The sequence below is a fragment of the Aptenodytes patagonicus genome, chromosome 6 (genome assembly GCF_965638725.1).
Source record: "Aptenodytes patagonicus chromosome 6, bAptPat1.pri.cur, whole genome shotgun sequence".
Lineage (NCBI taxonomy): Eukaryota > Metazoa > Chordata > Aves > Sphenisciformes > Spheniscidae > Aptenodytes > Aptenodytes patagonicus.
The window spans coordinates 30,641,477-30,668,002 of record NC_134954.1 but is presented as its reverse complement, the minus strand read 5'-3'; the positions used below and the strand labels follow the sequence as shown (position 1 = coordinate 30,668,002).

The following is a 26,526-nucleotide window of genomic DNA, read 5'->3' as shown; positions in this document are numbered from 1 at the left end:
AGACTGGAAGCAGCAGCCATGGAAATGCATTTCTTAACTTCAGGTCTTCTCACTCTCGCACTACCCAGATGATGGTGGATCCCCTTTCTAGATACCTCTGGAGGAAGCAGCTGCTTTCCCATTCAACTGTATTTTCTCTAGAGTGTTTGTATTTTCCTTTACGCATCTGCTTTCTACCTGCCACGTTATGCTTCAGCAAATACCAGCACATTTTTTTCCTTGCATTTTGGTGATGTGACGGCATTTCTGCCCTCTCTTGCTTTGCTGAGAGGAATGCGAATGGGCTGATGAACCCCTGCTGCTGCTTTGACTCCAGTTGTTTTCCTCTAGCAAAGAGTGAAGGTCTCGAGCTTATTTTTAATACCCTGTCAGTAAGCGCTGAGCATGCCGGCTGCATATATGCGGAGCTGGGCGCGCACATGAGCAAGCATCCCTGTATGCTCTGCCTCCCCTGATGCTCTGAGAACTTATTTTTAGCCTTGCGTTGAAAGCAAAAGGCAGGAATCTTCTGGTTTGGGAGTGAAGAGCTGTCTCTCCGAGGCTTGTAAAGGATGTAAATCCTTTCGTTCTCCATACATCTTAATGGTATTATGATTGGTAGGAACAGAAAAGACCCTAACACTCTGAGCAGCAGATACCGCGGTGAGAAGGCTCCGATTCCTCAACGGATGGACAAAACATCCCACGCCTGGCCGAGCCCAGCATCGCCCCTGACCACAGGCATCTTTCCTGCCTGCCTGCGAGGCGGCAGGTACCGACCCGGCTGCGGTGGGATGGGAGCAAGTCGGCTGCCTGGGGCTGCCTGGGCTGTGGGATTTCTGGGGATGCTGTGGGAGTCCGTTCCTGCCCGGGGGCGTGCGGGGTGGGCAGGACCACTGCTGCCCACGCCTGCCCACGCACACGTGTGCAGGGAGCCATTTCTCCCTGCGTAGCCCTCCCCTGTTAGCGTGCCAGCGAGCTACAATGGGCTCTTTGAGCAGGGGCAGCTGACGGGGCGCTGGCAGCGATGCTGGAAGTAGAAATTTGCAGCTGGGGAAAAAGCAAATTCATTTCCAGGAGCTGTAGGGGAACGAGTGCCAATTTCCAAAACAAAACTGCCATTTCTCTGCAAGGCTGACAGTTGCCTGGGAGCTGGAGGGAGGACAGGCTGCTGCTTTCAACTTCAAATACTGTGGGATTAACGCTTTCCTGCCCGTGTGGCGCAGCCGGTGCCGATGCACAGTTGGCAGGGAGCGCACGGGGCACCTTGCAAGGAGCGGGGGGCAGCTCGCGCCCATCTCTGGCAGCATTGAATCCCACAGGCACGGACTTTATCTGCCCCGGGACGCTGGTGTGCGGCTGGTGAAGGGGGTGAGATGGCCGTGCCCCTGCTCCTGCCCCTTCCCACCTGCTGAGGGCACAGCTACCCTCTTTGGGCCTTGGGAAGGGCTGAAACTCCCTGTGTAGAAACAGGCTTCAAAGTCCCTCTGCCCACAGCCGCACATGCTGCACTGCCAGCTCCCCGGGCTCTGCCCACTCTCTGCCTGCTCTCTGCCCGCCGCCAGTGACCCTGCGACCACTGCCTGGTCCGACTCACGCCAGCCCTTTGCAGCAAGCAATGTTTTTTTCCCCTCACCCTCAAGCCTAAGTTATAAAAGGGTCGTTTATCCAGAGATAAGGAGAGGCGGAAGTTTACAGCAAAGCACGGCCCAAACCCCCGCAGCGCTAGTGGAGAAATGACAGTGCTCTTAGCAACCGCGGGCCCTCCTCCCCGCTCTAATTAAAGGCTGTTTCCATGTCATCCAACGAGGGCTGGGAGCAGACGCGGAGTTTACAGAGAGAATATTCCAGGCACGCTCTCGAATACAGCTGGAAGGGGGGGAAAAATGCAAGGCTATTCTTCTGCCTGCAGCTGGCCGGCTTTGCAGCAAGTGCCACGCGGTGGAAGAGCAGCCACCGCATCCTCCTGCCTCCGTAAGGGGTCAAAGCTGCCACGGCACCCTCTCCCCGAACAGCCAAAAGCCTGCCTGAGGGACCCATGGGTGACATCTCCCAAAAAGCCTTTGTGCCATGGCTGGAGCCAGGGACCATCCCAGGAAACTCACCTCCACCTCGATGTAGTCGTGGAGCTTCTTGCAGGTGGCCGCAAAGGTCTCCGATGTCCCGAATTCGAAGTACCACAGCTTGTTCTTCATCCTGGGGCACAGAGATGTGTCAGCATCCCACTTGGGAGCAGTGCCTTGCCCCAGCCGCCCCCAGCCCAGCCGGCAGCAGGATGGGCTGCCAGAGCTTTTCTGGAGCCATTGCGATGGGGACACGAGCTGTTGATGGAGACACGAGCCATCGTGGGGAAGGACCACTGGCATCACAGCCCCAGGGAGCTGTGCTGTGGGACAAAGGGTGGCTCAGGCGGATCTGGCTCTGACACCCTGCAGAGGGGAAAGATGCGGGTGCTGGGTGGTCCCTCAGCATGGGACAGGGTGCCTCCACCAGCTCTCAGCAGAGCTGAGCACGGGCTGTCATCTCTCGACAGGGCTGCTGGGGACAGGGTACCCCACGGAGGGGATGTCCCCCACCTCAGCACCCTGCCTCAACACCCTCCCAGCACCCTGCCAGGCAGCCCCTGACCACTGCTCATCCCCTGCATCAATCGCTGTGCCAGGCTTCAAGGGGGAGCTGTAAGCTGAGGGGACCTGAATTTTAGAGCAGAGCCAGACGCTTTGGTCCATTCAAGGGTTTTCTAGCAGGTATTTCTGAACATGGGGATGGGGGTCACAAGCCACAGCTCCTAGTGCCGTCACACCATTGCCATGCATCCCAAGCACAGCAGGAGCGAGCTGCGACCTGCTGCCTGGCCTGCCCTCGCTGCCTGGCCTGCTCCTGCCGGTCCCGGAATTCAGTGCTAATTATAAAGCATGGATGAATGTAATTGGGTGCGCGGCCAAGTTCGAGCAGCCTGCCACACTGCACGGGGCTCGAAGGAGCACCCCAGACCCCCACCATGCCTGGGCCCTGCCCCCCGGCCATGCCTGGCACATCCCCTGCCTGTCCCCTAAGGTTGGCCGAACACCGCACCACCTCCTCGGGGCTGCTGCCAGTCCCATGGGGAGAGGAGCCCAGTGGAAGGGGAGCAGGCTCTGGCATGTCCCCTCAGTGCGGTGCATGGCAGCGGCGGGGTGTCCCCCCGCACCCAGCTTTGGGGGGGGACCACAGGCAGCCCTTACCTGCTGTTGAATTTCTCAGGGTGCTTTTCTCGCATGACATGGAAGCGGTGGGCGATGGAGGCATCCTGTGGGGAGAGGGAGTGCAGAGACATCGGCAGCACAGCAGGGAAATAGAAAGCCCCCCTCTGCGCCCCACCGGCATGCACCAGGATAAGGGGGCTCAGCTCTTTGCCCTCACCGCCAGCCCCCATGGCACAGGGGCACAGCGCGGGGGCTATGACAAGGCAATGGAGGCACCCTCAGCCAGGCTGCTCACAAAGCGTTGAATGGGCTCGTTAAGCAAGACATAATTAGTGTGCTTGGCCTCCTTCCCTCATCACAGGGGCTCTGCATGGAGGTGATGCTGAGGGAGGGAGGAAGGCCTACCAGTGGGGCAGCAGGGCTCTGGGGACACCCCAGGACCCTGCACCCCGACAGCTCCCCTGGCAGGGTGGCAGCTCTCTTGAAACTCATTGCAAACTCTCCTATGTGGGGTGGGGGGCGTTTAAGCCTGACTCGGAAGCTGTCACCAAATGCCACCTGCAGTGACACTGCCTGGCGTTAGCAGGAGCTGATGTGAAACCAGAAGCATCCCGCAGCGCTGCCGGGTGTGTGACCCATGCCATGGTGGTACTGCTTGGGCACCCATGACCCAGGACAAAAATGCTGCAAGTGCCTGGGAAAAGAAGCGCTTTCCACTTTGCTGTTCCCCCAAAGCCCTGCTGCTCCTGGGATCAACCCCCGTGGCATGGGGCTGCCATCATCCCTGGGCTCCCTAACGCTCTCATGGGGGAACGCAGGCCCGAGCACTAAAGCGCGGCTTTGCCAATGGGTGCCGTCTCGGCAAAAGCTTCAGGTGGGGGGTCCAGCAGATCTCAACCCGTCCCCAAGACTTCAAACTTCCCTGAACTCATTTAAGCTCCTTGCACACTTGCTCTTGCAACATTCCCGGTTGGGAAGAGAGAGATTCCATGCCTGTTTATGCATTTAAGTGCTGCCATTACAAATGAGAATAAAACCAGAGAAACAATGCCAGGAGGCAGGGGGAGGTTGAGCAAGGAAGAGCAGGGTGGGAGAGTCCCCGGCTTGGGAGACTCAAGCTCAAATGTAGAGTTTCACCAAACACTTACAAAGGCTTTTATGGTCTCTGAGGAATGCCACCAGGAACCAGCCCCTGCTCCTGGGAATTAACTTGGGGCTGGCTCGGAAGAGGGCTAAGGATGACTCTAGGAGGAGACAGGGAGGGAAGTGTAGGGGGCTGGCATCCCTCAAGTGCACCCGCTGGGCTGGATTGCTCCAGTGACTTCAGGGCAGCCGAGGCATTTCCCACCGGCTGAGTGAGAAATGCTCCTGGGAATCTGCTGATCTGGGTGGGTTTGAGGCTGTGGCTGTGCTAGGGTCCCAGGTGACAGCTCCCGTGCTCTCCTGGCCTCTAGAGCTCTTCCCTCTGCTTTGCCATGGCTGGGCGGCTCCAGTGAGCATGGCACAGTCTGAGCACCGATTACTAGCCCTGCACTGTGCTGCACTCTTCAGCTAAAACACGTGTGTGCTGTGCTCTGGGCTGCCCTCAGGACCCATCCGTGCCCCACAGTACTCACCACCCCAATGGAGAAGTAGTTATTGATGATGGTGGATGGGACAGGGTCTCCGTTGGCCTCTCTGTCACTGGGAATGACATCTATCTGCCAGCGGTCCAGCATCACCTCCGTGCTGTGCTCGATGTCTTTCAGGACCTTCATCAGGTTGCCTCCTTCATAGCCTGTAAGAGAAAGAAGGTGGGCGTCTGAGGAGGATGAAGGAGGACAAAGGGGAGCACAGCCATGTCACATGGGGCTGGGGGCAGTTGGGTGCCGAGCACCCAGGGCAGCCTGGGGCTGCTGCTACAGCACCAGCGAGATGCTCGGCTCATCCTTGCAGCGGTGGCAGAGATTTCAGCTAATGGCATGGCTCTCCCAGATTAAAAAGGTTGTTGGGCAGCACCCTGCTGATGGGGGTTTAGAAAGCAGCAGCTGCTTTTTTTGGCAGTGGTTAGAGGCGCCATCAGGAGGTGCCAGGGATGAGGTGCAGCCCCGAGCCTCATCCCAAGAGCCTGGAGAATCTCCCTCCCCCCCAGGACGGCACCCACCGAGCTGCACCGGATGGTCCCTGCGGGCCAGCCGCCCCCCAGGCGGTGCTCGCCCGGCCTCACCTCCTCCCCAGCGCAGGCACCGGGCCAGGTCATTGCCTGTTCCCAGGGGCAGGATGGCCACCGGCGGGTGCTTCACCAAGTTCGCCTTGTCTGCAGTTCAAGGGGAAAGAGAGGTTTGGGGCTGAAAGGGCTCATTCCCTGCTCCTCTCCATGTGCCTTAGCTGGCACCCCAGGTGGGGGGAGCCCGGGGGCAATGTTGTTGGCCCAGCTTTCGCCGGGGAAATATCAGGAATCCACGGCAGATTGCCAAGGATGCGGGCGGATGACGCTCTGCGGGAGCATGGCTGGTCCTCGCTCACCTATGCAGTCTAGGATCCAGCCCACTGTGCCATCCCCTCCGCAGGCAAGGACGCGGAAATCCGGAGTGTCCCGAAAGAAGCTCAGCCTGGAGAAAGCCAGGAGAGACAAGGGGTGACATGGGAAGCAGGGGCCGGTGGTAGGGGGCAGAGGGTCAGCCGCAGCATCTCCGTACCCCGGCGTGGGCCCGCCACGGTCCAGGTTGTACACTTGGCGTGGGTTGAGCAGGTAGTGAAATTTCCGGAGGACCCTAGGGAAAGAGAGGCGTGAGGGATGCCACACAGGTGAGTCCCGCTCCGGGAGAGGTGCCAGGGCAGCCCAAGGGACTGGCAGCTGCCGACCCCGGGGGGATGGTCTCCCCAGGCAGGACCCCACCTACCGCTCCCCTTGCCTTCCTCCACTCTTGGGGTTCACAAGCACCAGGAGGGGGTGCGTCCCAGGCTGGGGGCTGATCTGGAGGGCAGAAAGCGCGGCTGCAAATGCCTGGCCGCTGCGGGGCTCAGTGCGCACCTGCAGCAGAGCTTCCTGGCAGCCCGGCGTGGGAACCTACCTGCAGACCTTGCCCATCCACCGTGGTGGAGTTGAACTTGAAGCCTTGGTTGTCCTCGGGGCTGGTGCTGGCAGGGGAGTCGCTCTCCGATCTCCAGCAGTGGGACTGCCTGTCCTTTGGGGAACAGAGGCACGGATGCACATGCCATCCCGAGAAGGCAGCGCTGGCAGCCAGGGGAGGCAGGTCAGCCATGGCGATGCCCTGCCGGGTCCCTGCCGCCCGGCAGCAAGGAGGGGGACACTTACCAGGACGACAGGGCAGATGTAGGAAGGCAGCAAGATGTGGTCCCGCAGCGGGCCCCCGTCGCACTCCGACTTCACGTGGGTGGCACATTTGTTGTGGAGCTGGAGGGGGCAGGAGGAAGGGACGTCAGGCAGGGGACACCCAGCCATTTCCTATTCATGAGCCTCTCCTCCCCCTGGGGCTGGCCATGTGGGGTGTGCTGTGGGGTGCACCCTGGGCCCCCCATGCCTGCATACTCACGGTGACTTGGCACCAGACGCAGTGCAGGCCTGTGATGCCCTGGTAGCACTTGATGCTCTTGTGGCATCTGTCGCACTTCACAGGGGAATTGCCCTCGATCCAGGTGTGCTGCATCACCTGCAAGGCATGGGGGGGGCACTGCGGGTGCAGCACCCACTGACTCGTGGGTGTCTCCTCTCCACTAAGGGCTGCCACCGTGATTTCAGAGGGTGGCTCATCGTGCAGGGACGCTGACTTGTGCTGCCCTTTCCAAACCAGCCCCTCACATGGCTGCCTTCCCTCCCTGCTGCTCCATGTAGCACATCAGGGACACCCGTCCCCCACCCAGAGCTGCGGCAAACCTCAGGGCCGGGGTCCTGCAGGTCCCCGGGGGCTGGGGCCCACCCTGCTGGGCTCTGGATGCTGGGAATGCCCATGAGCTGCTGCCCAGGACCCAAGGGGCAAATCCCAGGGGAAAAAGCCATGGGGGACCAGGGCAGGAGACTGAGGGGCCAGCTGCTGCCGGTGGTGCTGCCTCCAGGAGGGCTCTGCGGGAGACTGGCTCAGAAACATGCTGGCCGCCTACTCACGCTCATGTTTCTCTTAGATTTCACGTAGGTGCTGATGCAGGAGGCGATATCTTTGGACACGCACCTCTCGTGGACAGTGTACTTGCAGACTGGTGGGAAAGAAGGTGGTAAGCATCACTCCCTGGCATGGGCACTGCCCCCTCCCCGCTCATCCTGAGCACCCACAGGGCTCAGCACTGATGGGGGCCAGTCCCCCCTCCCCAGGGCACTGGGATGGGGCAGGAGCTGCTGGCCTGGGCGCGTGGGGGGCCGGGACTCACAGGAGCAGCAAAGGCCCTGCTTGCGGACCCCCAGCAGCATGGTGCGGCAGAAGTTGCAGTAGGCAGGTTTCTTGAAGTGCTTCAGCCTCCAGGCATGCTGCCCATCGTCCTTCACGTTCTGCAGGGCAGGAGAATGGAGGGCGAGGGGGGTCATTCTCCCGACGGGAGTCCCAACCCGCCACTTATATTAGGTTTTTGTCCCGTAAAAGCCCCCAGTGTGTCTGCAGGAGTTTTCTCCCAGCAGGACCATGGGCTCCCTCTGCTCCCCTTCTCCCCAGTGTCCCTCAAGCATCCCTGCCGCTGCATCCCCCCGCTCCCCAGCCATGTCCGGCTCCTGGCACTTCTGGCACCGAGCTCCAGCTCCCCACAGCCCCTCGGCACAGCCCAGCTGCAGGGATGCTCTGCCGGTGGCTGACGGGAAGGAGGTGACCCCACATCTGAGGCCAGGCCACCGCCACCATGGAGTGACCAAAGCAAGCTTCTTACGTCTGGGTCCAGGCACAAGCACCCTGCAGGAGCCACTTAAAATTCCCCGTTTTCTTGAATCTTCCTGCCAGAAAACTTGCCCCCCCCATCCCTCTGTGGGAAGTAAACACAAGAATGGGCACTGGGGAGCAAAAACCTGGATTTTCCCTGGAAACTATTACCTGATGGCCAGGGATGCACCTTGATGAAATGAAGCCCAAAAGTATGAAAAAACAACACGGAAATAAGGGGGGGGGGTCTCAAACCACCCCATCTCTGCTCTTTGAAGCTCACCCCAGGAGAGGAGCTGGTATTCTAGGTGCCTGTCTTATTTTTGGATTAAATATTCATCGAACCGGTGTGCACTATGGATCCCAAGGAGCAAGCCCAGCCTGCCTGGGCATGGCAGCTGGCAACGACCACAGCTCAAAACTGAGCTGGTGAAGATTTGGGGGGCGAAGGCCAGTCAGCAGAGGCAGGATGGGGGTGTCTGCAGGGGTTGGGGAGCCGGGGGTGGGCATGGGGCTGTGCGGTGCCAGACGGGCGTGCGGCGTGTTGCCAGGGGTAGGGTGCCCTCCTGTCGTCCCTGCACGCCCTCCATCACTGCCCTCCCCTCCTGCTGCCACCAGCCCCAGGCTTTCCTCCGAGAGTGGGCAGGGCGGCTGGATGTGGCCAAAGCAGGTCCCCGCGTGGGCACTCACTGTCTCCATCCCCAGGAGGACCAGCAAGGGGATGGTGGTCATGCCGCCCCGGATCCACTCCTCCAGCGTCACGGTCCCGTCGTGGTTGTAGTCGATCTCCTCCATCATCGCCTTCAAGATCTGGAGGAGGGATGCAGTGACTCGGCGATGCTGCCTGTGAACTCTGGCTGCCAGCTCTGGCCAAGAGCCCCTGCGGCCCTCCTGGCCACCCCAGCCCTGGCACTCACGGGCTTCAGCTCGGTGGAGTCCCACTCCAGGTACTCGGCCACATGCACCATCTGGTTAATGATACGATCCAGCTCCTGAGCACAGAAAGACAACAGTGCCCGGTGCTAAGGGACGGCTTCAGGCACAAGCGGTGTGTCCAGCCTCACGCCTCCCAACTGGGGACATATCAGGTCTATGTCCCGCTACGGCCAAAGCTGCCCCAGGCCCCCGCCTGCACAGGGGGCCAGCAACACCCCACTTCTCAGTGGGTACTGGTTGCTGCTTTCTCCTCTGAAAATCTGCCACAAAGTCAGCAGTGGGTTTTCCCTCAGAAAAACTACTCTGATAAAACAGATTTTTATTTGCAACGGGTTTCAAGGGAGATACCCAAAGGACAAAGAGAAAACATCCCGAGGGGAGGTTGTGCATGATTTTTCCTTTTCTGAAACACCATGACCTGATGTAGAGCTACAATTACTGGTGAGCAGATTTTCTGGAGCTGCTGCTGGATGCTGCAGAGCTGGTGTGCATCCCCCAGCTCCGCTGTCTGACCCTGTAGCAAATGCTGCTGCCTTCCTCCTCCCTTCCCATATCCCTGTTTAGCTCGGAGTGCCTTGACGGGGGAGCAGGCATCCCGATAGGGCCCTGCGTGTCTCCGGCCCCCAGAGCAGCCCCTGCTTTCTCTCCCGAGGGAAGGCTTACCGAGCTGTCTAGGAGGCCGTTTCCATCAGTATCGTAGAGGCGAAACATAACTAGAGGGAGAAGAGAAGCCAGCTGCCAGTTAGAGCCCAGCCCCGGGGCACCCCGGGCAGCCAGTACTCGGTGCTGGGGCCGCCGGGGCTGCCAGGGCTGCAGGATGGGAGCAGCGCTGCAGCTCAGCCCGAGCGAGATGTGACCCGAGCCTGTACCAGGCTGCGCGGTATTGGTGTGAAGCCGTGGCACCCCTGGCTGCCTCTGCCAGACATGGGTGCCGGCAGGCAGGAGCAGAGGGGCGATGCTGAGCAGGGCCCTTTTCTAGCAATAACCCACCCAGGAGCCAAAGCCAGGTTTCCCAAGTGCTTTTAATGTTTCAGCATTAAAAAGTGAGCAGGAGCGTCCAGCCCTGCACCCCTCCTTGGGTGTACCCCCCAGGTGATGCCTCCCACCACTGGTCCCCCCTCCACACGGCGTGACCGGCAGCCTGTGACCCCAGGGTCCCACTTACACTCCAGCTTGTCCTCTGCCCGTCCCCTCTCTAACAGGGACAGGTAGCAAACGATGTCCTTCAGGTGGACCACCTGGGCCAGGGGGGCGAGGGGCGGCAGGGGAGCAGCTTTCAGGGAGCTGTGGCTCTTCCGCAGGCTGAAGGGTAACCTCTTCTCCATGCTCCTCAGGCCTGTGGGCAGGGAGGGGGGGATGAAGGCCATGCACAGGGGGACAAGGAGCCATGCCAGCTGGGACATGGGGCTGGCAGCACGTGAACTCCAGGGCAGGGTCCCATTCAGCGTGGGGCGGGCAAGCTGCGGAGGATGCAGAGCTGGGTGCCATTGTGGGAGCAGGGCTGGGCACACGAAGGGAACACGGCACTGGGTGCCATCGCAGGAGCAAGGCTGGGCACATGAAGGGGACGCAGGGCTGGCGCAGGAGCAGGGCTGAACACTGCCAGTCAGTCCCCAGGGCGCAGACCTCTGCACCTCTGGCATGGCAGGTGCGGGCAAGATGAGTGGTGGGAGCCCATAGGGACATGCCCTGCCAGGGACAAGCACCCAGCCAGAAGGAGCGAGAAGCTCGGCTGGCGGCTGGGCAGCTTGCTGAGGTGCCGGGACAGCCCACGCTCGCAGCTGCCTGCGCCGGCGGCAGCCTTCGGCAGATGGCTGCTCCTGGCGGAGGGGCCATTCCCAGCACTCCCCTCGTCGGTGGCTGGCAGGAGCTTGGCTGGAGGCAGCTATGAGTCACTGCTCAGATCCCCCCTCGCTAGGAGCTGCTGCCAGGTAATTAAGACATTGACTGGCGGGGGCTCTGTGGGATGGGATCAGTGGCTTAAGCTTGCAAAGCAAAGGTGTCAAGACACCAGGAACCCACTGAGTTTGGAAGGTCACCGCCACCACGCTGGGGACTTGACCAGCTGCACCACCAGGGCAAGGTGCGGCTCTGCGGCTTGGGAAACCGGGGAGGGCTTGTCACTGCCTGTGTTCCCCGTGGAGCCCCAGCCAAGCTCACCTGGTGACTGAGGGCTGAGCAGGGACCCAGAGATCTTTGAAGAGCCTGAGCAGTTGTGAGCAGAAGGGGTGCCGGTGGTGGACTTCTGGGAAGATGACCTGGACCAGCTGGGGGAGGTGTTGGGGATCGATGCTGGGGTGAGGGATGCTGGCTGTGGCTCAGCCACGTTGCTGTGGCAGCTCTTGGGCTCAGGAGTGTGTCGTCCCAGGGCACTTAGGAGCATTTTCCCGTTGATCCCTGCAAAGCAGACATAGGCCCGTGGGCAGTGTGACACCAGGGTGCCTGTGCCCGGCAAACCCCCTTCCTCCAGGAGCCCCGCCTGGGTGCCAGTCGCTCACCCTGGGTCCTCTTTGCTAGCCCAAAAGCAGGCTGGCATCCCGGCCCCAAGGCTCTCCAAGGGGCACTGTGGGCAGCCCCTCACCCTTCTGCCTGGCCCAGCGGCTCCCAGCAGCACTCCCGTCCCCAGGTGCTGGCCGCCACAGTGCTCGGGACCAGGCAGGGAGGACGTGGTCCCCTGCCACCATGCCCCGATGCGGCAGCCAGGCACCCAGGGAAGATTCTCCCTTTTCTTTTGCAGTTTATGGTCCTTTCAGCAGATGTCTCCACGTGCTGTGAATCCACCCAGGCAGGGGCCGGGGAAGGCAGAAGCTGGATACCCAGCACACGTCCCCTGCTCTGGGTGCAGCCATGCGCTCGGTGGCCGCCCGTGCTGGTACCTGCTGTGACAGGGGCGCAGGCCACCTTGGTCTGGATGGAGATGCCAGCATCGAGTGACTTGGGCTCTGAATGCGCGGAGGAAAGGGAGCAATCAGTGCAATGGTGCCCTGTGGGTCCCCACCTTGGGGAAAGCCCTCTCCTCCCTGGAGCAATGCAGGGTCCCTGGGAGCCTGTCTGTCAGATGGGACAGAGCTGAGCTGTGTGCTGGCCCCAATGCCACCCACTGTGGGTGCCACCCCACAACCTTCGTCCCTGTGGGGTGGCGTGGGAGTGAGCCCAACGTGCCACGGTGCCACGGTGTGCCCGGCTGGGCAGCAGGGGCAGGGCTGGCTCACCGAGGGTGTTGAGCTGCGAGACGCCGGGGCTCTGGTGCTGGGTCTCAGGGGAGGCTTGGCATATCTTACGCTTGAAGGAGGTGAAGAGGTGTTGGCAAAGCTCTTCGGGCACATCTGCCTCCAGGTAGGTCTTCATGAAGAGGCGAAAGCCCTCATAGTCAATGGGCTGGGGAGGGGACAGAGGAGGATGACAGAGGTGCCCTGGGCACGCCATGGGGGTGCAGAGCTGCCAGCAGAGGGGGCATGTCCCATGCCCTGGGTCCCCCTCACCGGGCACATCAGCTGCAGAGCCCTCCCCAAAACTGCTGGCTTCCCAAATCCCAGTGATGGGATATAACCTAAAGGGACCCAGAGGCAGCAGGGCCAGAAATCCCCAGTGCCAGCTGGCTGCTGGGGGCTGGCGCAGCTGAGCCAGGTCAGCGGTGTTGGGAGCAGGGACGAGAGCCGCAGCAGCTGGGGTAGGAGCTGGGGGAGCGGCAGGGAAGGGCAGAGCCGTGGTGGGACGGCACTTGCAGGCGCTGGGGCAGCAGCCAGCTTGCCTGCCCGAGGGTCTGCAGCCAGTGGACCCCCGCAGATGGTGGACAGCTCACTGGAGGGGCAGGAGGCTCTGACGGAGCTGGGTGCTCAGCTCCTGGCAAACAATTGAGGAACTAAATACAGACCTTCTGGCACAGCCAAAGGAAGCTGGGGGTGTTGGAGGAAGAGGGGTGTAATGAGCTGTGCTCTGAAAGCCTCCCGCTCCCCCAGGGCAGGGCACAGAGCAGTGGGACCCTCTGACCCACCCCCAGCCCCTGGGGTCTACCATCCTCCCGAGGTCTCCTCGCCTCCTCCTTCCCTGCTGGGCATCCCCATCACATCGGGACATTGCCTTCCCAATGGCTTTTGTAGCCCCAGCTGAAGCAAGGGTCCCGTGGTGCCCTTGAATAGCAGGGTAGTTTTGCTGCCCCTCCTCGCTGCATTCAGCCCACTGATTTTTTGTTTCGCCTCGTTTCTAGTGATTATGGCCCCTGTGAAAGGCTCTGTCTTGCTGGCACACTAATAGGTCCCTCTGAAAGCACCGCTTAGAAAAAATAAACCCAGCCTTCCCCAGGCAAAAGCGAGAAGGCATAGGGCCTTCCCCTGTCCCTGCGCTGGCAACAGCAAAATCATTTGCTTTTGGGGAAAGAGAGAGTAAATCCCTCCCGGCTTCTGCCTGCCAAGGAGATGCCCCAAAACGCTCTCAGCAAGGGAGCCTGCAGCCAGCACAGGACGGCAGTGCGACCACGGAGTCCCGGGAGCATTGGTGGGATGGGGTGGGATGGCCGTGCGGCAAGCCTGGTCCCCGGGATGGCCAGGGGAGGATGTGGTTGGGGGCTGGGAAAGATGCTCCCCATCTGTGGGAGCATCTTTCCCAGTCCTGGGAGCACGACCATGGGGAGAGGCGGGGGGGCGGACAGACAGATCTGCCTTCTCCTGGCTGCTTTTAGCTGCGGGAGCTGGGCTGAGGGAGGCCAGGAGCTGCCAGCAGCATGCGGGAAGGCTGGAGGGGACAGGGCCATACCTGTTCAGGGTTGTACCTCGAGAGGACGCCATCCCCGTGGAACTCCTCCAGGACATCCTTGAGCTTCTTGGTGGAGTCTGGGGAGACAAAGGCATCGCACTGAGCATGGTGCCGGCGAGCCCCCTTCGCCGTTAGACCACCATTCAGGATGGTGGAGTCAAGTTTATCTGCTGGATACGCAATTTCTGGTCCCCTCCATGCCTGGGAAGGGGCCACCCATGCCCTGCTTTTCCCTCCCCCTTTGGAGTGCAGGTAAAGCTTGCCAGCAGAGATGGGTCCTCTTCCTCCTACCTATATGAAAATAAATGCAGACCCAGAGCGAAGCCACGGCGCTGGGCAAGGAAAGCCCGGACCACTCCCTGGTCCCAGCTGCTCCGGGGGCAATGCTGAGCACAAAGCCTGGCCGTCCCTGCCTCGGCCCCTCCACACAGGCTTTGGGTGGCTGCCCCCACGCTGAGAGCTTATGCCTGCTCAGCAGCCTGAGCCATCCCTGAAGCCTGCCCTGGGCTGCTCATCAGCATCTCCAGGAGGTGCAGGAGGGAGAATGAGAAGGGTATTGCTCCATGCAAACCTCCACACAAACAGTAAATGGCCCATGAGTTCTCCTGGCTGGGTGTCCTCAGTGCTGGAGTGGCTGGAGGGACATCAGTCCTTCCAAAATTGAGAAATAAGGGAAAACCAGAAAAAAAGATCAAGGGGAGGTAACATTAAGCCCTAACCTTCAGACACAGATCTCTGGGCATGTCCATTTAAAAGGTGCTCAGACATGCCAGCCCTGTTAACTACTGTGAAATCCTCTCCCCAAGCAGGGGGTTGTGCTGGCTCCTGCTCCCCCTAGCCCTCCACTGCGGATGGAGCTTGGTGCTGGACCACGAGTGTCCGGGATGCCTGGGGCAGGTCTGGGGGTTGCAGAGCACAACTCGGGGACAGCATGCACTTGAGGAGGGGGCTCCTGGCCCCAGGGCTGGGGAGGACCTGTGGGAGGACCCCTGAGCCCTGCTCCGCAGCCTGGTGCCAGGCCACCCTCCCAGGGAGGAGGCAGCTGCCCACGCTGCAGCCTTGCTCGCCAAACTTTGATTAACGAAACGAAGACACCGTACATGTTCTGAGCTCAGCATTACAGATGGCGTTTTATGGTCTGTGATTCAAGAAAGCAGAGCCCGTTCTCCGGAGAGGCAGGATGAGATGCAGACAGTGATGCTGTGCACACACCTCTGCTCGCAGCCCTGCCTGCACCTGCCTGGGATGTCTGGCAGGCAGGCAGGAGGCAGGGAACAGCTTGCACTGAGCTGTTTGGATTCAGAGACCGTGCCTCCCTGCGCTGTCAGCCCTGACACAGTTCGCCTCACCCCTATGATGCGCAGCATCATGAGGACAGCCCCAGGGGGCTCATGGGGTCTCCTTTGCCTCCCAGTCCTCTCCCACACAGCTACAGGAGCCTGCTCATCCTGGGGTTGTGCTGCCCCTGCAAAGCGATGCCCCTGAGATTTTACACCCCTTCTCCCTTCATCCCACAGTCCTGGCTGGGCTTTTCTGCCCATCCTGCCCTGCTCTCAGCGCCTCCCTGGGCTGCACCACTTCTCCATTGCCTGCCGCAAGGAGCACGCCCGCACGCTGGCTCTCCAGCAGGCAGGACATCAAGGACCTGGTTTTGGACCCCTGGGCTTTGCCCAGGCTCCCTTCGCAGCTGCTCACAGCCCCAGGACCCCATGGCACTGCCGCCAACCTCCTCTCCTCGGCAGCAGCTGCAGGAGAGGGTTGCTCTGCAAAAGTGCTAAGTAAAATTACCACAGAGGGCTGGCAACCTGAGGCGAGCCGTGGAGCAGCTCTGCGTGTTTAGGAAAAGCCAATCTGCTTTCCTTGCTGGCATTTCGCTTTGCTAACGAACGTGGGAGCTGGCCGCCTTCAGAGGGACCGAGCTGTGCTCATGTGTGCGTCCCCCAAAGCAGGGGGGGCTTGTGCTCAGCTAAATCCTCCTGGGCACGCAGGCATGGGGATTCCTCTGCCATGCCCCACCAGCCAGTGCTGAGGGTCAGGGACCTTCCCAGCCTCCCCATTCAAAACCTAAGAAGTCATCTAGTTCTCCAGGACATCAAGGACATGTAGGACACCAGTCCGGCACAGATCAGCAGGACTTTTAAAACCCCTCTCCCTGTCCCAGTGGGGATGTGTGGGGGGCGCAGGGTACTCACAGTCCGTGTACTGCTGGAGCTGGGCAAACTCGGTGGGGCTAAGCGAGATCCACCCACCATCACTCATCTTTGGGTGGCAGGGCCCACCTGGGGGGGGCCACGAGCCACTGCGCTCCCCGTGCTGGGCTTGGCGCCACAGGTCCCAGCCAGCTGCTTGGTCACATCGGCATTGTGAGGGGTATGGGGGGCTCTCGGACAGCTGGCATCATCCCGCTGAGCCCGTGGGCAGCAAACCCCAGAGCCAGGAGCAGCCGGTCAGCACCTTCCTCCCTAGAGTGAGGACAGAAAGAGAGGAGGGGGTCAGCGGTGCCCTGCCCGCGGCAGGCAGAGGCTGGCTTCTGTCTCCACAGGGTACCCTGCCATGGCTCCCCCCCGGGGGAGAGTCGCCTGCAGCAGTGGTGGTCACTGGGGCTGGCACAGGGGGTGCATGAGCTTGGAAATGGGGTGCAAGGGTGCTTTCCCAGCTGGGGAGGGCCCCCTGCCGTGGATGTGGGAGACCCCTGCTCCAGGTGCCCCACGGGAATGGAGAGGGGAGTGTGTCAGCTGCAGTGGGGGGCTGGCAGAAACGGGGGCGAGTGCAAGGAGGAAGACAGAGCACCTTGCCTTGTGACCGTCCTCGGAGCCCCTCTGCCATGGAGCTGGCATGGTGCCACCTGCAATGGCCACAGCTCTCAGCGACTGGAGGGTGTGGCTCGATAGAGGCAAGGCAAATGCTGCGGCAGAGAAAGGAGCTTGTTGCCTTATTTACCCCCAGCATTTTCCAGGGGAACCCAGCATGATAGGAGCAGAAGGAAGGACACAATTAATTAGAGAAGACGCAGTGCCTGGAGGCAGGGGATCTGATCGAGAGGAAACTCCCAGCTCGCACCTTCATCTCCAAAGCTGGTGGTGACCTTTAGCTGGCTCCACCACCGAGAATTATTGTAAATGAAAATCTACATTCAAAATTGGGTGAGAGGGAACCTGCTTGGGCTGGAAAAACCTGTGCTGCAGAGGAAATGTCAGAAGCGGCCCTCTCCAGCCCATCCATTTGCAGGCTTCAAAATCGATTAGCTTCTTCACTTAACTGAATCAGTCATGGGGGGAAAGGGCAGCTTCCCAAGGAGGTGGTTGTTCTTCAAGGAGCAGAGGAGAGCAATTTGATCTCGATTTTAGGACCATCTCCTTGCTAAATGTTGCCTCCCGGTTTTCACCAGCTTGAGCTGACGGACTGGAGAAAGCGGAGCATGGGCGAGCTGGGAAAAGCTGCGCAACTTGGGGCGATGCTCGGGGAGTACCCGCACCCCCCGCAGCTGGCTGGGCTGCCCATGGTGCCTTTTCATTCATGGGAAAAGGCATTTGATTAAGGTGAATGAGTCATTTTGGGGAGCTGCCGGGTCGCACGTGCCACACAACCCCCAGCCAGTGTCCCTAGGGACAGTCGCACACAGGGTGCAGCAGGGGCAGGCACTTAACCCCTCATCCTCAGGATTTCCACCACAGCCCGTCTCTGGGATAGACCTTCTTCACCCCAACCACACAGGGCAGCCCCAGTGTCAGCAAGGAGATGTGACCACCTTCATGGGGCTTTTGGGATGCGATCAGGGAAGCATTGCTGCTCAGTCCCCAGCAGAACCAATTTTCTTTACTAATGTTATTTTGGCTTTAACTCCAGCCGCTGCAAGTACTCCAGGGCGAGACATGGCCCAAGGGCAAAGCCCCATGTTGTCGGAGGAGGGAGTGTGTTGTCGGAGGAGGAAGTGCTGCAAACCCCTCCTCGCGGCTACGGGGAGGACGGTGACCCCTGAGTGAGCAGCACAGGGCTGAGCACACACCCGGATGGCTGCCGAGGGCTTTTCCAGCCACGGGGAGTGACTGTTCATCTGGAGAGAAGCCCACCAAACCCCGGGCGCATGTTTGCTGGAGTTAAATGACACAGGTTGTGCTTAGTCCTGCTCAGCCCTTTCCTTCCGAGAGCAGCCAGGAGCTGCAGCTCGGAGCACACCCTGCTTCACTGCCAGGGAGCTGCTCCAGCCCTGTGCTGTGTGGGGCCAGCCGGCAGGCAGAGGGGATTTGCCTCATGGCAAATTTTGCTGGGTATGAAGCTGTGCCCTGCCGGGGATGCTGCTGCCCGAGGATGCTCTCCAAGAGCTGGGCAGATGCTGCTGCCCAGAAATGCTCCTGCCCCTCTCCCCCGTGGCTCTCCCCTCCCTCTGCTAGCAGGAGACAGCCCCGGGGGGCATAGCTGCTGGGGCTCTTGTCCTCAGCACTCCTGTCCCATGGCCTGGGGCTTCTTGGCTGCAGCACAACATGGCTCTGAGGCTGTCAGGAGTGCAGTGGGGGCTGAGCTGGCAGGGGCTTGGGGACCGCCCGAGATGCTTCTGCTGCTCCTGCCTGGGGTGGAAGCGGGACGGCTACCCCAGGGCTGGGGGGGATGATGCCATGTGCCCGCACTGCTCTGCCCTTGGGTCACTTGTGTGGGGACAACACACAACCCAAGGGAAATGTCACCTCCCCACCCCATGGCAACTTGCCTCCAGCCTGCGGCTGTCCCAGCTCATCCCGGTGGCTCTTTGTCCCCATGCCACCAAATGGGGACAAAGCTGGACACAACTGTTTTAGGGCTAGAAAAAAATACCCAACGTCTTCCCACACTGGCATTGGTTTTCTGGGGATCTTCATCTCGGGGAAAGGACAAGCAGGAATATGGTGTTTGCACCTTTCCAGGATGAAGGGTTTGTCTCGAGGTATCTCTGAGGCGAGTCCAGAAGAACTCAGTCTGTAAGAAACCCTCCAGGAGTGCACACAGGCTTTCTGTTTCCTAGCAAATGAGCTGTTTGGCTTGACCAGAACCTTTTTTATCCTAAATTTATATAAGGAGAGGCTGAGAGAGCAGAGCTAGCTCAGCCTGTAGAAGAAAAGGCGAAGGGGGGAACCTAGCTGGCTCCAGCTGCCTGAAGGAGTTCGGGGGCACCAAGTCCTCCCATGATGGATGGCAGCAAAAATATCCTTTGCTTCTTTTAACGGTGGGTTATGGGGCAGCACGAAGCAATAGAAGGAAAGCAAAGCAGAGCTAATTGGGCCATCCCAAGGGGCTTTCCCCCAGCAATTGCTGCAATAACAAATGCCACTTCTGGTACGTCAGCCTTGGATTTCAGGAATGGCAGGAAAAAGCCTCCTTAGGAATCCAGCTGCTGCTTGTTTGGCCGCCCTCTGAATTGTCAGTGGCAAATTATGTTCTATTAAATCAAATTTGCCTCTCTCTAAAAATAGCTCCCCTACTAGTGTTACAAATAACACCAGATTACCCTGCCTGAAAGCGCTTACCGGGACGTGGCCACTCTCCCCCTTCTCGCTCCGTGCCTGCCAGCCATGCGCGTGGGCTTTGCCGTTCTGCCGGCACTGGCGGTGCGGTGTGACTCAGGGCAGCTGAAGTGGCCAGGGGAGGATGGAGAGGGGGGAGCCAGCAGGGCTCCGAGCACCTCCCAAACCCTCCCGGGGGATTAGCTGGTGCCAAAGCCCTCGGGAAGCCCCCGCACAGAGCATCCTGCCAGCCCTGGGGCCGGGCAAGGGAGCTGAGGGCTTGGCAAGGGGTGATGAAGGAGGCGCCACAGGGAGCATCTCCCAGTGCGGGCACAGCTCGGTGGGAGCCAGGGCCCGGCCATGTAGGGCCTGAAACGCTCACGTCAACAAGGGAGATGCCAGGCTGAAGCTGGCGATGGGCCAGTCCCCACCGGTGAGCAGGGCCTGGGCCGGCAGCGGCAGGGCCAAGCCATGGGCAGTGGGCACGTCTCAGTATCCACGAGAAAGGGCTGCCCACAGGCACCCCCAGTGTCCAGGGCTGGGGGGGCTCCTGGGAGCAGTGATGGGAGGGCAGAGGAGCTGTTTTTCCAACCAGCCACCCCTGCCCACGAGCCTCCCAGCCATCCCCTGGCCACCTGGCGCTGCCGAGGATGAAGGACCCAGCTCCTGGGCTGCTCCCCGGGCACGCAGCACAGTGCCATGGGGCTCGCGGCAGGTTTGGGAGGGCTTGTTCCACCAGCACCTGCCTGCCCTCTCTGGGACCAGAGATAGCGATGGAGACCTAATTCTGCCCAAGCTGGGGCAGAGCAACTGTGGGTGGTGGGATGGCAGCCTCCAGGTGCTGGCAGAAGAGTGGACACTCTTGCAGAGCCTCCAGCCTTCGGACTGGCTCTGCAGGGGCATACAGTGGGGCTGCAAGCGCATGCCCTGCCTGCAGGAGATTTCTGCTTCAGATGCCCTTTGGGAAGGAAAAATGTTGGCTCCTTGAGCTTCAGGAGATGGCATAGGGAGGGAAAGCTCCTGCTGTGCATATGCACACTTGTATGTGCAGAGACTGTAGCTCTCCGACTGTAGCAGTGGGGTACAGCACGGCCTGAAGCCGGGCTCTTCCCTGCATCCCTGGTTGGGCCTGCTGAAAGCCAGTCACTCGCAACATCTTCTCCCAGGGCAGAAGCACAGTGGGTCCCTGCAGAAATGGCATTTTCCAGCCCGCCCGCCCCATCTTTTGGAAAGATCAGCCTGTTTTTGTGTTGGGCTGGGGAGAGGCCCCTGAGACGGTGGGTGGAGTGTAAATCCCTCCTGTCCCACTGCAGCAAACTAACCCAAACCAAGTCACGCTCAAACTATTTTCTGCAATGACAGGAGAACGCACTTTTCTGGATTTTGCCAGCCTGAGAGGACACTTGGGATCTGCTTTTTCAATTCTCCCTGCCTGTTGCTCTCTACACATTCCCCCAGCCCTTTGCCGACCCACCCACCCACACAGAGCCAAGCACGCTGTCTGGGTACCTTGCACCAACTTTGCTTTGGGTGCCGAGCACCCTCGTGGCACCAGAGCAATGAAATGTGCTGGCAGATGTGCTGAGAGCACCTGGGCAGGCAGCTGCCCATAAGCCTGTGCCCGCCAGCCTTCAGCACCTCTCGTGGGAGGAGAGGTGCTCCTTCCCACCTGGAGTAGCTACTTTTCGGTGTGTTGTGCCAGCTACCTGCTCCCCTGCCTTTGGCAGCAGTCCAGCAAACACAGAGGCAGTTGTTGGTGCACAACCCCAAACCCCACTGTCCTGGTTTCAGCTGGGATGGAGTTAATTTTCTTCCTGGTAGTTGGTACAGTGCTGTGTTTTGGATTTACCATGAGAATAATGTTGATAACACACTGATGTTTTAGTTGTTGCTAAGTAGTGCTTACACTAGTCAAGGACTTTTCAGCTTCTCATGCCCTGCCAGCGAGAAGCTGGGAGGGGGCACAGCCAGGACAGCTGACCCAAACTGGCCAAAGGGGTATTCCATACCATATGACATCATGCTCAGTATATAAACTGGGGGGAGTTAGTTGGGGGGCGGTGACCGCTGCTCGGGAACTGGCTGGGCATCGGACAGCGGGTGGTGAGCAATTGCATTGTGCATCACTTGATTTGTATATTCTTTTATCATTATTATTATTATTATTTTCCCTTCCTTTTCTGTCCTATTAAACTGTCTTTATCTCAAGCCACAAATTTTACTTTTTTTTTTTCCCCGATTCTCTCCCCCATCCCACTGGCAGGGTGAACGGCTGTGTGGTGTTTAGCTGCCTGCCGGGTTAAAACCACACCTGCGTACACACATGTGCCAGGAGCACATTGCTGGGCCTCTGCACACACTCCTGGCTACAGGGCATCCTTCCCTAGCAGCTTTTAAGCAAGCAAGCAGCGTTTCGCGAAGAGATGCTCCCCTCTCCCCGACTGCTGCGTTAGAGGACCAGCAAAGCTGGGGAGAAGAGACCCAGGGAGAAGAGACCAGCTGCCACCATGACTAGCTCTTGCATGGCAGGTGCTCTCTCCCGCACAGCCAGGCAGTGACACGGGAAGAGGAGGGTAGCCATGGCTGGCCCTCTGGCCCCAGGGCTGCGGATGTACCGACTCCCAGCCGGGAGCTAGGAGAGCTTGGCTCAGCCCAGCTGCATGAGGACAGCGGGGACCCAGCACAGCCCCCATGGAGCTCACTCCCTGCCCCCCCATCAGCCCACCAGGGCCAGAACAGCTCATCTCACACCCTAGGCTTCCCAACTTACTGCTGTTGCCTTTTTAGAGAATAATTTTGCTGGCTGAGTTAGGAGCAGGCTGGATCGGAGCTAGGACGAGAGCCATCTCGCTAGAGCGAGACCCATCCCCTCACCACCTCCCCTGCAGGTCCCAGTCGGACCAGAGCTTGTCTCACGGAAAAGCCCCTTCGCACGCCAGACTGGGAGGCAGTGGCTGGCCCTGCAGCCTGGGGGCTGGGATCCTCCCTGGGATTCTCCCCGGGCTCCAGGCTCCATCACCTCGCACCTACAAACCCAGGGCTTCCTGCTGCCGGCACAGGGAAGCCCCAGCTCTCTCCCCACGAGAATCCTGCGGCAGTGAGTCCCATGGGTGAACTGCACCTTGCGTGGGATAACGCTGCTTTCCAGTAGCTTTGAAATATGTTCTTCTCCCCTTTCATCCCCTGAAACAACCTGAAGAACAAGTTGCAGACAGCCTCTTTCCGCAGGCCAGGCACACTGAACACCTCCTCGGTCCTCCTGCCCTCCAAAGCAAACAGCCCCAGCAATTTTTACTTAAGAAGAAAGACACTAACAAGCTTTTCCGGCCTGGCAACATGGGGGAACGGCTGACTGGGGCTGTTTCTTTGCCCATCGAAAGGGTGTGTGGTTTTATATCAAAGCTGAGAACCAACACATGCTGTGACACCAGTGAAGATCGCATAGCCTCCCCAGGCTGTGTTAAAGGCTCGGTGGCAGCCATCTTTTCTACCCTGGGGGACAAGGGGATGCTGTCGGGGGGTCCCTCCCGACCCTTAGGGCAGCTTTTCCCCCGCCCGGGCACCCCGGGGACCCCGGCTCCCGTGCCCCGCTCTTTGAACGTGTGTCCCCGCTCCCCAAACCGCTACAAACCCGGCCCAAAGGCCTCAGGACGGGGTCGGGACCGGCCCGGCGGGTGTCGCGGGCTCCGAGGGCACCGTGCGGGGCGCGGAGAGCCGGGCGGGGGGGGGGTGGGGAGAGCATGGCCGAGTCGGTCCCGGCCGGGGCAGGAGGTCGCGGCTGAGCGAGGGGCGGTCCCGCGTGGATGGCGGGATTTTCCTGCGGCTGGAGAGGGGCGAGCCCACGGCGGGTACCCGGTGCCCCCCCTTGCCGCAGCCCCGCGTCCCCCCGCCGCTATCCCCTTACTTGGAGGCGGCAGCGCGGTGCCATCGGCGGCGGCCAGCGGAGCGCCCGCGGGACGGCGGGGCCGGCCAGGTCGCTCCGGCGGTGGCGGCTCCGGGGCTGCCGGTTGCCGGCCTCGCTGGGCAGCCCGGCAGCTCCCCGCTCCCTCGGCGAGGCGGAGCCGGGCGGGCGGTGCGGGGGGATGCGGTGGGATGCGAGCGGGCCCAGCCCGCGCCGCGCCGCTCTGCCCGCCTCCGCCGGCACCGGCGGGCAGTCGGGGGGGAGGAGGAGGAGGAGGAGGAGTTGGAGGGAAGAGCCCGGCGGCCCCAACCGCGCCCCCGCCCCTCCCTGGGCCCGAGGCAGCGCCGGGAAGCGCCGTGGCGGGTAGCAGGCGACTTGCGGGGAGGACCGGGAGCCGTGTTTCCACGATAAAACTCATTTATTATGAATTCCCACCACCCCACCCCATAGCGGCAGGACTTTCCCCATCTCCCAGCGGCCCTGCACCGTGCCCCGCCGCTCCGTGTCCCCATCCCTGTCCCCATCCCCGTCCCCGTCCCGCTCTCTTCCCTGGGGCTTTTTATGCCCCTGCACCTCGGTCTTTCCTGCTTTTGAGCGGTTTCACCCATGGCAAAGGTTGCTCTTTCCTAAGGAACAGAACAAACCGTCAAAAACAAACAAAAAAAATACCAAAACAGATAAAAAGCATTTTTATTTTCTTTCCATGACGCGTACGCTTGCCTGCTCGGGGGTAACACTATTTCAGGCATGTCTATTATTTATGTTTCACTATATTTATATTAATTAGAGACGCCATTCATGTACGTAGTTCTCCAACTTCAAAAAAAGCAGGAGAAGGGGACTGACAGCTGAGACAACTTTCTGGAGAGAAACAGGCAGAGAGGAGCAGAGTACACAGCTATAGCTGTGCTCTGCATGCCGGTCCCGTATGACATTCCTGCTCTATGTCTGGGATCTCTCCAGTCCCAGCCCCAGTCCCTCTTGGCAGGGAACTCAGAGAGACAGGTTGGGGCTCCTGGCTGGGATGCTGAGGATGACAGAGTCCCCAGTCATGCCAGTTTTAGGGGCGATGGTGGCACTCATGTCATCTGTGCCTGGGCAAGAGGAGCATTCCTTCAAAGCACCCACCGGCCCCTGGGGATGGGCTGTGGTGAAGCACAGAGGAGTCTCACCTTGTGGAGCAGTGGAAAGAGGGCCCTGAGCTCCCCCACTCCCGTCCATGCCGACTGTAACCTGTGTCAACAACTAGCCAAAGTGGGTGACCTCTCCTCTCCCCTCAGACGAGTATCCCAGTCCTGTCCTCGTCCTATCTGATGGCTCCGGATCACTTCTCCTCCATCCCGGGGAGGTCTCTCTGCAGGGAAGCAGTAGTTTGCCAAACACATGGGTATGGAGGAGGAGAATGGGGAAGGCTCCTAGCTGGACACCCACTGTTGCCTTTGCCCAGGGTACCAGGGTACATCAGCTCCGGGCTGGGCAGGCAGAGACCCAACCAGAGCTAGTGAAATACCTGGTGCAAAGGCTCAGCTGGCAGACACAGAGTCTTTTTCCCAGAAAGAAACCTTGCACCAGATGAAACCTTGTCCAGCTCAGGGCTGACCCCAGCCCTTGCGGGAGCGATGCACTCGGGATGTGCTATTACCTCCAGCAATGCTCTCTGGCTGGCAGTGGACCCCAGGGCTTTCCAGATGGCTGGGAGCTCCCACAGCTTTTGCCAAGGGTTGGAAATGGCCCTGCATGAGTGGTGCATGAATATGTTTTTCAGGCAGGGAGTCCAGCTCGACCACAAGAAACTGACAGCCCAGCTGGGATGCTGTACTCCTCCACTCTGTGTTGGGTTTGCTAATGCTCTGCCCAGGCTATTGGTGAAACACTCCCAGCACACTGAGATGAAAAAGTTTAATTCTTTCCCCGCATCCAAGTAGGTATTCCTTCCAGGGATTAATTAGTAAATTAAACTGGTAGAAAGACAAAATTATTATGATTAGGTGCAAGCCCCAGTGATGATGTCTCTCTCTTGCAGATCTGCATGCTATGTCCCAGCACATTCCCACCTCCCTCGGAGGGCTGCAGGCAGCTGATTCACCCCCCAGATTGATACCCTTAGTGGGAAAGACACTGGGGTCAGGGTTTGGGTGGATGAGAGCTACCTATGGGTGCCTTAAACATTGATCCCCTGGCCTGAAAGCCCTGACCATGCGGCCCGCAGTGCTCTGCACCCACAGGAGAAGGAGGGTCCCTTTGCTTGGGCAGCAGACACCGTGGTCCAGGGGTGCTGGCAGCAACTGCAAAGCCTCCGAGTGCTGCATCTGTGTACACTGGAGGAGGAAAACCTGGGTCCATAGAAGTGGGAAGAAAAATGTGCCGGCACGGGGATGCTGCCGTGTTTCATAATCTCCCCCCCTGGTGATTCGCAACTTCTCCCCGGTCCCTATCAGTTTACCAATACTCTCCTTGCTGTGCTGATGGCTCCCTGCTGTGGATCAGTGATGACACACCACCTGCCAGAGAGCCTGCAGGTGTGGGCTGCCCATGCCTCTTTGGCAAAGCGCTCCTGCCAAGCCCTGTGCCTCGATGCCAGGGCTGGCCGAGCCTCGCTTTCCAGATTAATGCAAGCAATGCGCTGAAAGCTGGATTGATTAGAGCTGCAGCCCTGTTTTCTAGTCCTGTCCAAAAAAGCCATCACATTTTGCCTGGCAAAAATTGTCCTTCTTAAATCTGAGTCACTTACAATTCCTTGTTCTGATGCTCAGTAATTTCTTTTTTTTCACTGGTTCCCCCTGGCAGGGCCCAAACCCCAGCGGGGATCAGCAGGCAAAAGGGCAGGCAAAGCTGTAGGCAGAAAGCGCAGGTCCCTATGGCTTTGGGGGCTGAAATCCCTTCCCTGCCTGCTCTGCCCAGCACCCGTGGGACTGGGGCACCCGGGCTCCCAAGGAGATGGTTGTTCTGCAAAGCCATCGCCCTCCAGGGTGGGCACTGGTGGGCAGCCCCCGCTGCTCCCGGAGGTGTGGGCAGAGGCACAGAAGTGGGGCAAGCTTTATTTTGGGGCCACCCAAAGGGAAGAGGATGCTTTTCTCAGTGCGACAAGCAAAGGAGTGGTTAACAGTGTCTTTTCATCATCTGGGCAGATTTGGGGGATTTTTATCAGCTTTCTTCTTGCTTTAACTCTGGTTAATTTGCTCTTGAAATGTTGACCCAAGGCAACGCTGAGGTTTGCTTCTAACTCAGTTGTAGTGCCACCTCCCCTGCCTAGGCTCTGTTACGTAGGAGAGAAGGAATCCCTGGCAATTATAACTTGATTATTTTACTGAACATGTGATTACAAATGGGAACCGCAGAGCCCGTTAGGGCTCTGAGTAATGAGCACCGCAGTCAAGATACAATTAAAATGAGCCCTGGCCCCAGCTCTTGCTCCAAAGACAAGCGGGCTGCTTGGAAAGGCATTCACCTGCCCTTCA

General features: G+C 59.8%; 1 protein-coding gene across 7 annotated transcripts in view; it reads right to left on the bottom strand.

Moving 5' to 3' along the window:
* LOC143162098 (diacylglycerol kinase beta-like) overlaps positions 1-23,159 on the bottom strand; it is a 30,117-nt gene extending 6,958 nt beyond the window's left edge. The window contains exons 1-22 of one of the 7 annotated variants that reach the window (XM_076341867.1): positions 23,072-23,159; positions 15,886-16,155; positions 13,694-13,770; positions 12,154-12,319; positions 11,818-11,883; positions 11,102-11,338; positions 10,107-10,277; positions 9,605-9,654; positions 8,923-8,997; positions 8,696-8,815; positions 7,530-7,647; positions 7,270-7,358; positions 6,701-6,817; positions 6,463-6,561; positions 6,218-6,331; positions 6,047-6,120; positions 5,843-5,917; positions 5,670-5,755; positions 5,371-5,460; positions 4,781-4,941; positions 3,204-3,268; positions 2,085-2,175 (exon numbers count right to left, since the gene is read on the bottom strand). In XM_076341867.1, coding sequence (XP_076197982.1) covers positions 2,085-2,175; positions 3,204-3,268; positions 4,781-4,941; positions 5,371-5,460; positions 5,670-5,755; positions 5,843-5,917; positions 6,047-6,120; positions 6,218-6,331; positions 6,463-6,561; positions 6,701-6,817; positions 7,270-7,358; positions 7,530-7,647; positions 8,696-8,815; positions 8,923-8,997; positions 9,605-9,654; positions 10,107-10,277; positions 11,102-11,338; positions 11,818-11,883; positions 12,154-12,319; positions 13,694-13,770; positions 15,886-15,952 — 2,208 coding nt within the window. In that variant the 5' untranslated portion in view covers positions 15,953-16,155; positions 23,072-23,159. Of the gene's footprint in view, positions 1-2,084; positions 2,176-3,203; positions 3,269-4,780; positions 4,942-5,370; positions 5,461-5,669; positions 5,756-5,842; positions 5,918-6,046; positions 6,121-6,217; positions 6,332-6,462; positions 6,562-6,700; positions 6,839-7,269; positions 7,359-7,529; positions 7,648-8,695; positions 8,816-8,922; positions 8,998-9,604; positions 9,655-10,106; positions 10,278-11,101; positions 11,339-11,817; positions 11,894-12,153; positions 12,320-13,693; positions 13,771-15,885; positions 16,156-23,071 lie in introns of those variants that run through there. The other 6 variants (XM_076341861.1, XM_076341862.1, XM_076341863.1 and 3 more) reach the window with 6 other exon arrangements.
* Positions 23,160-26,526: the final 3,367 nt, after the last annotated feature.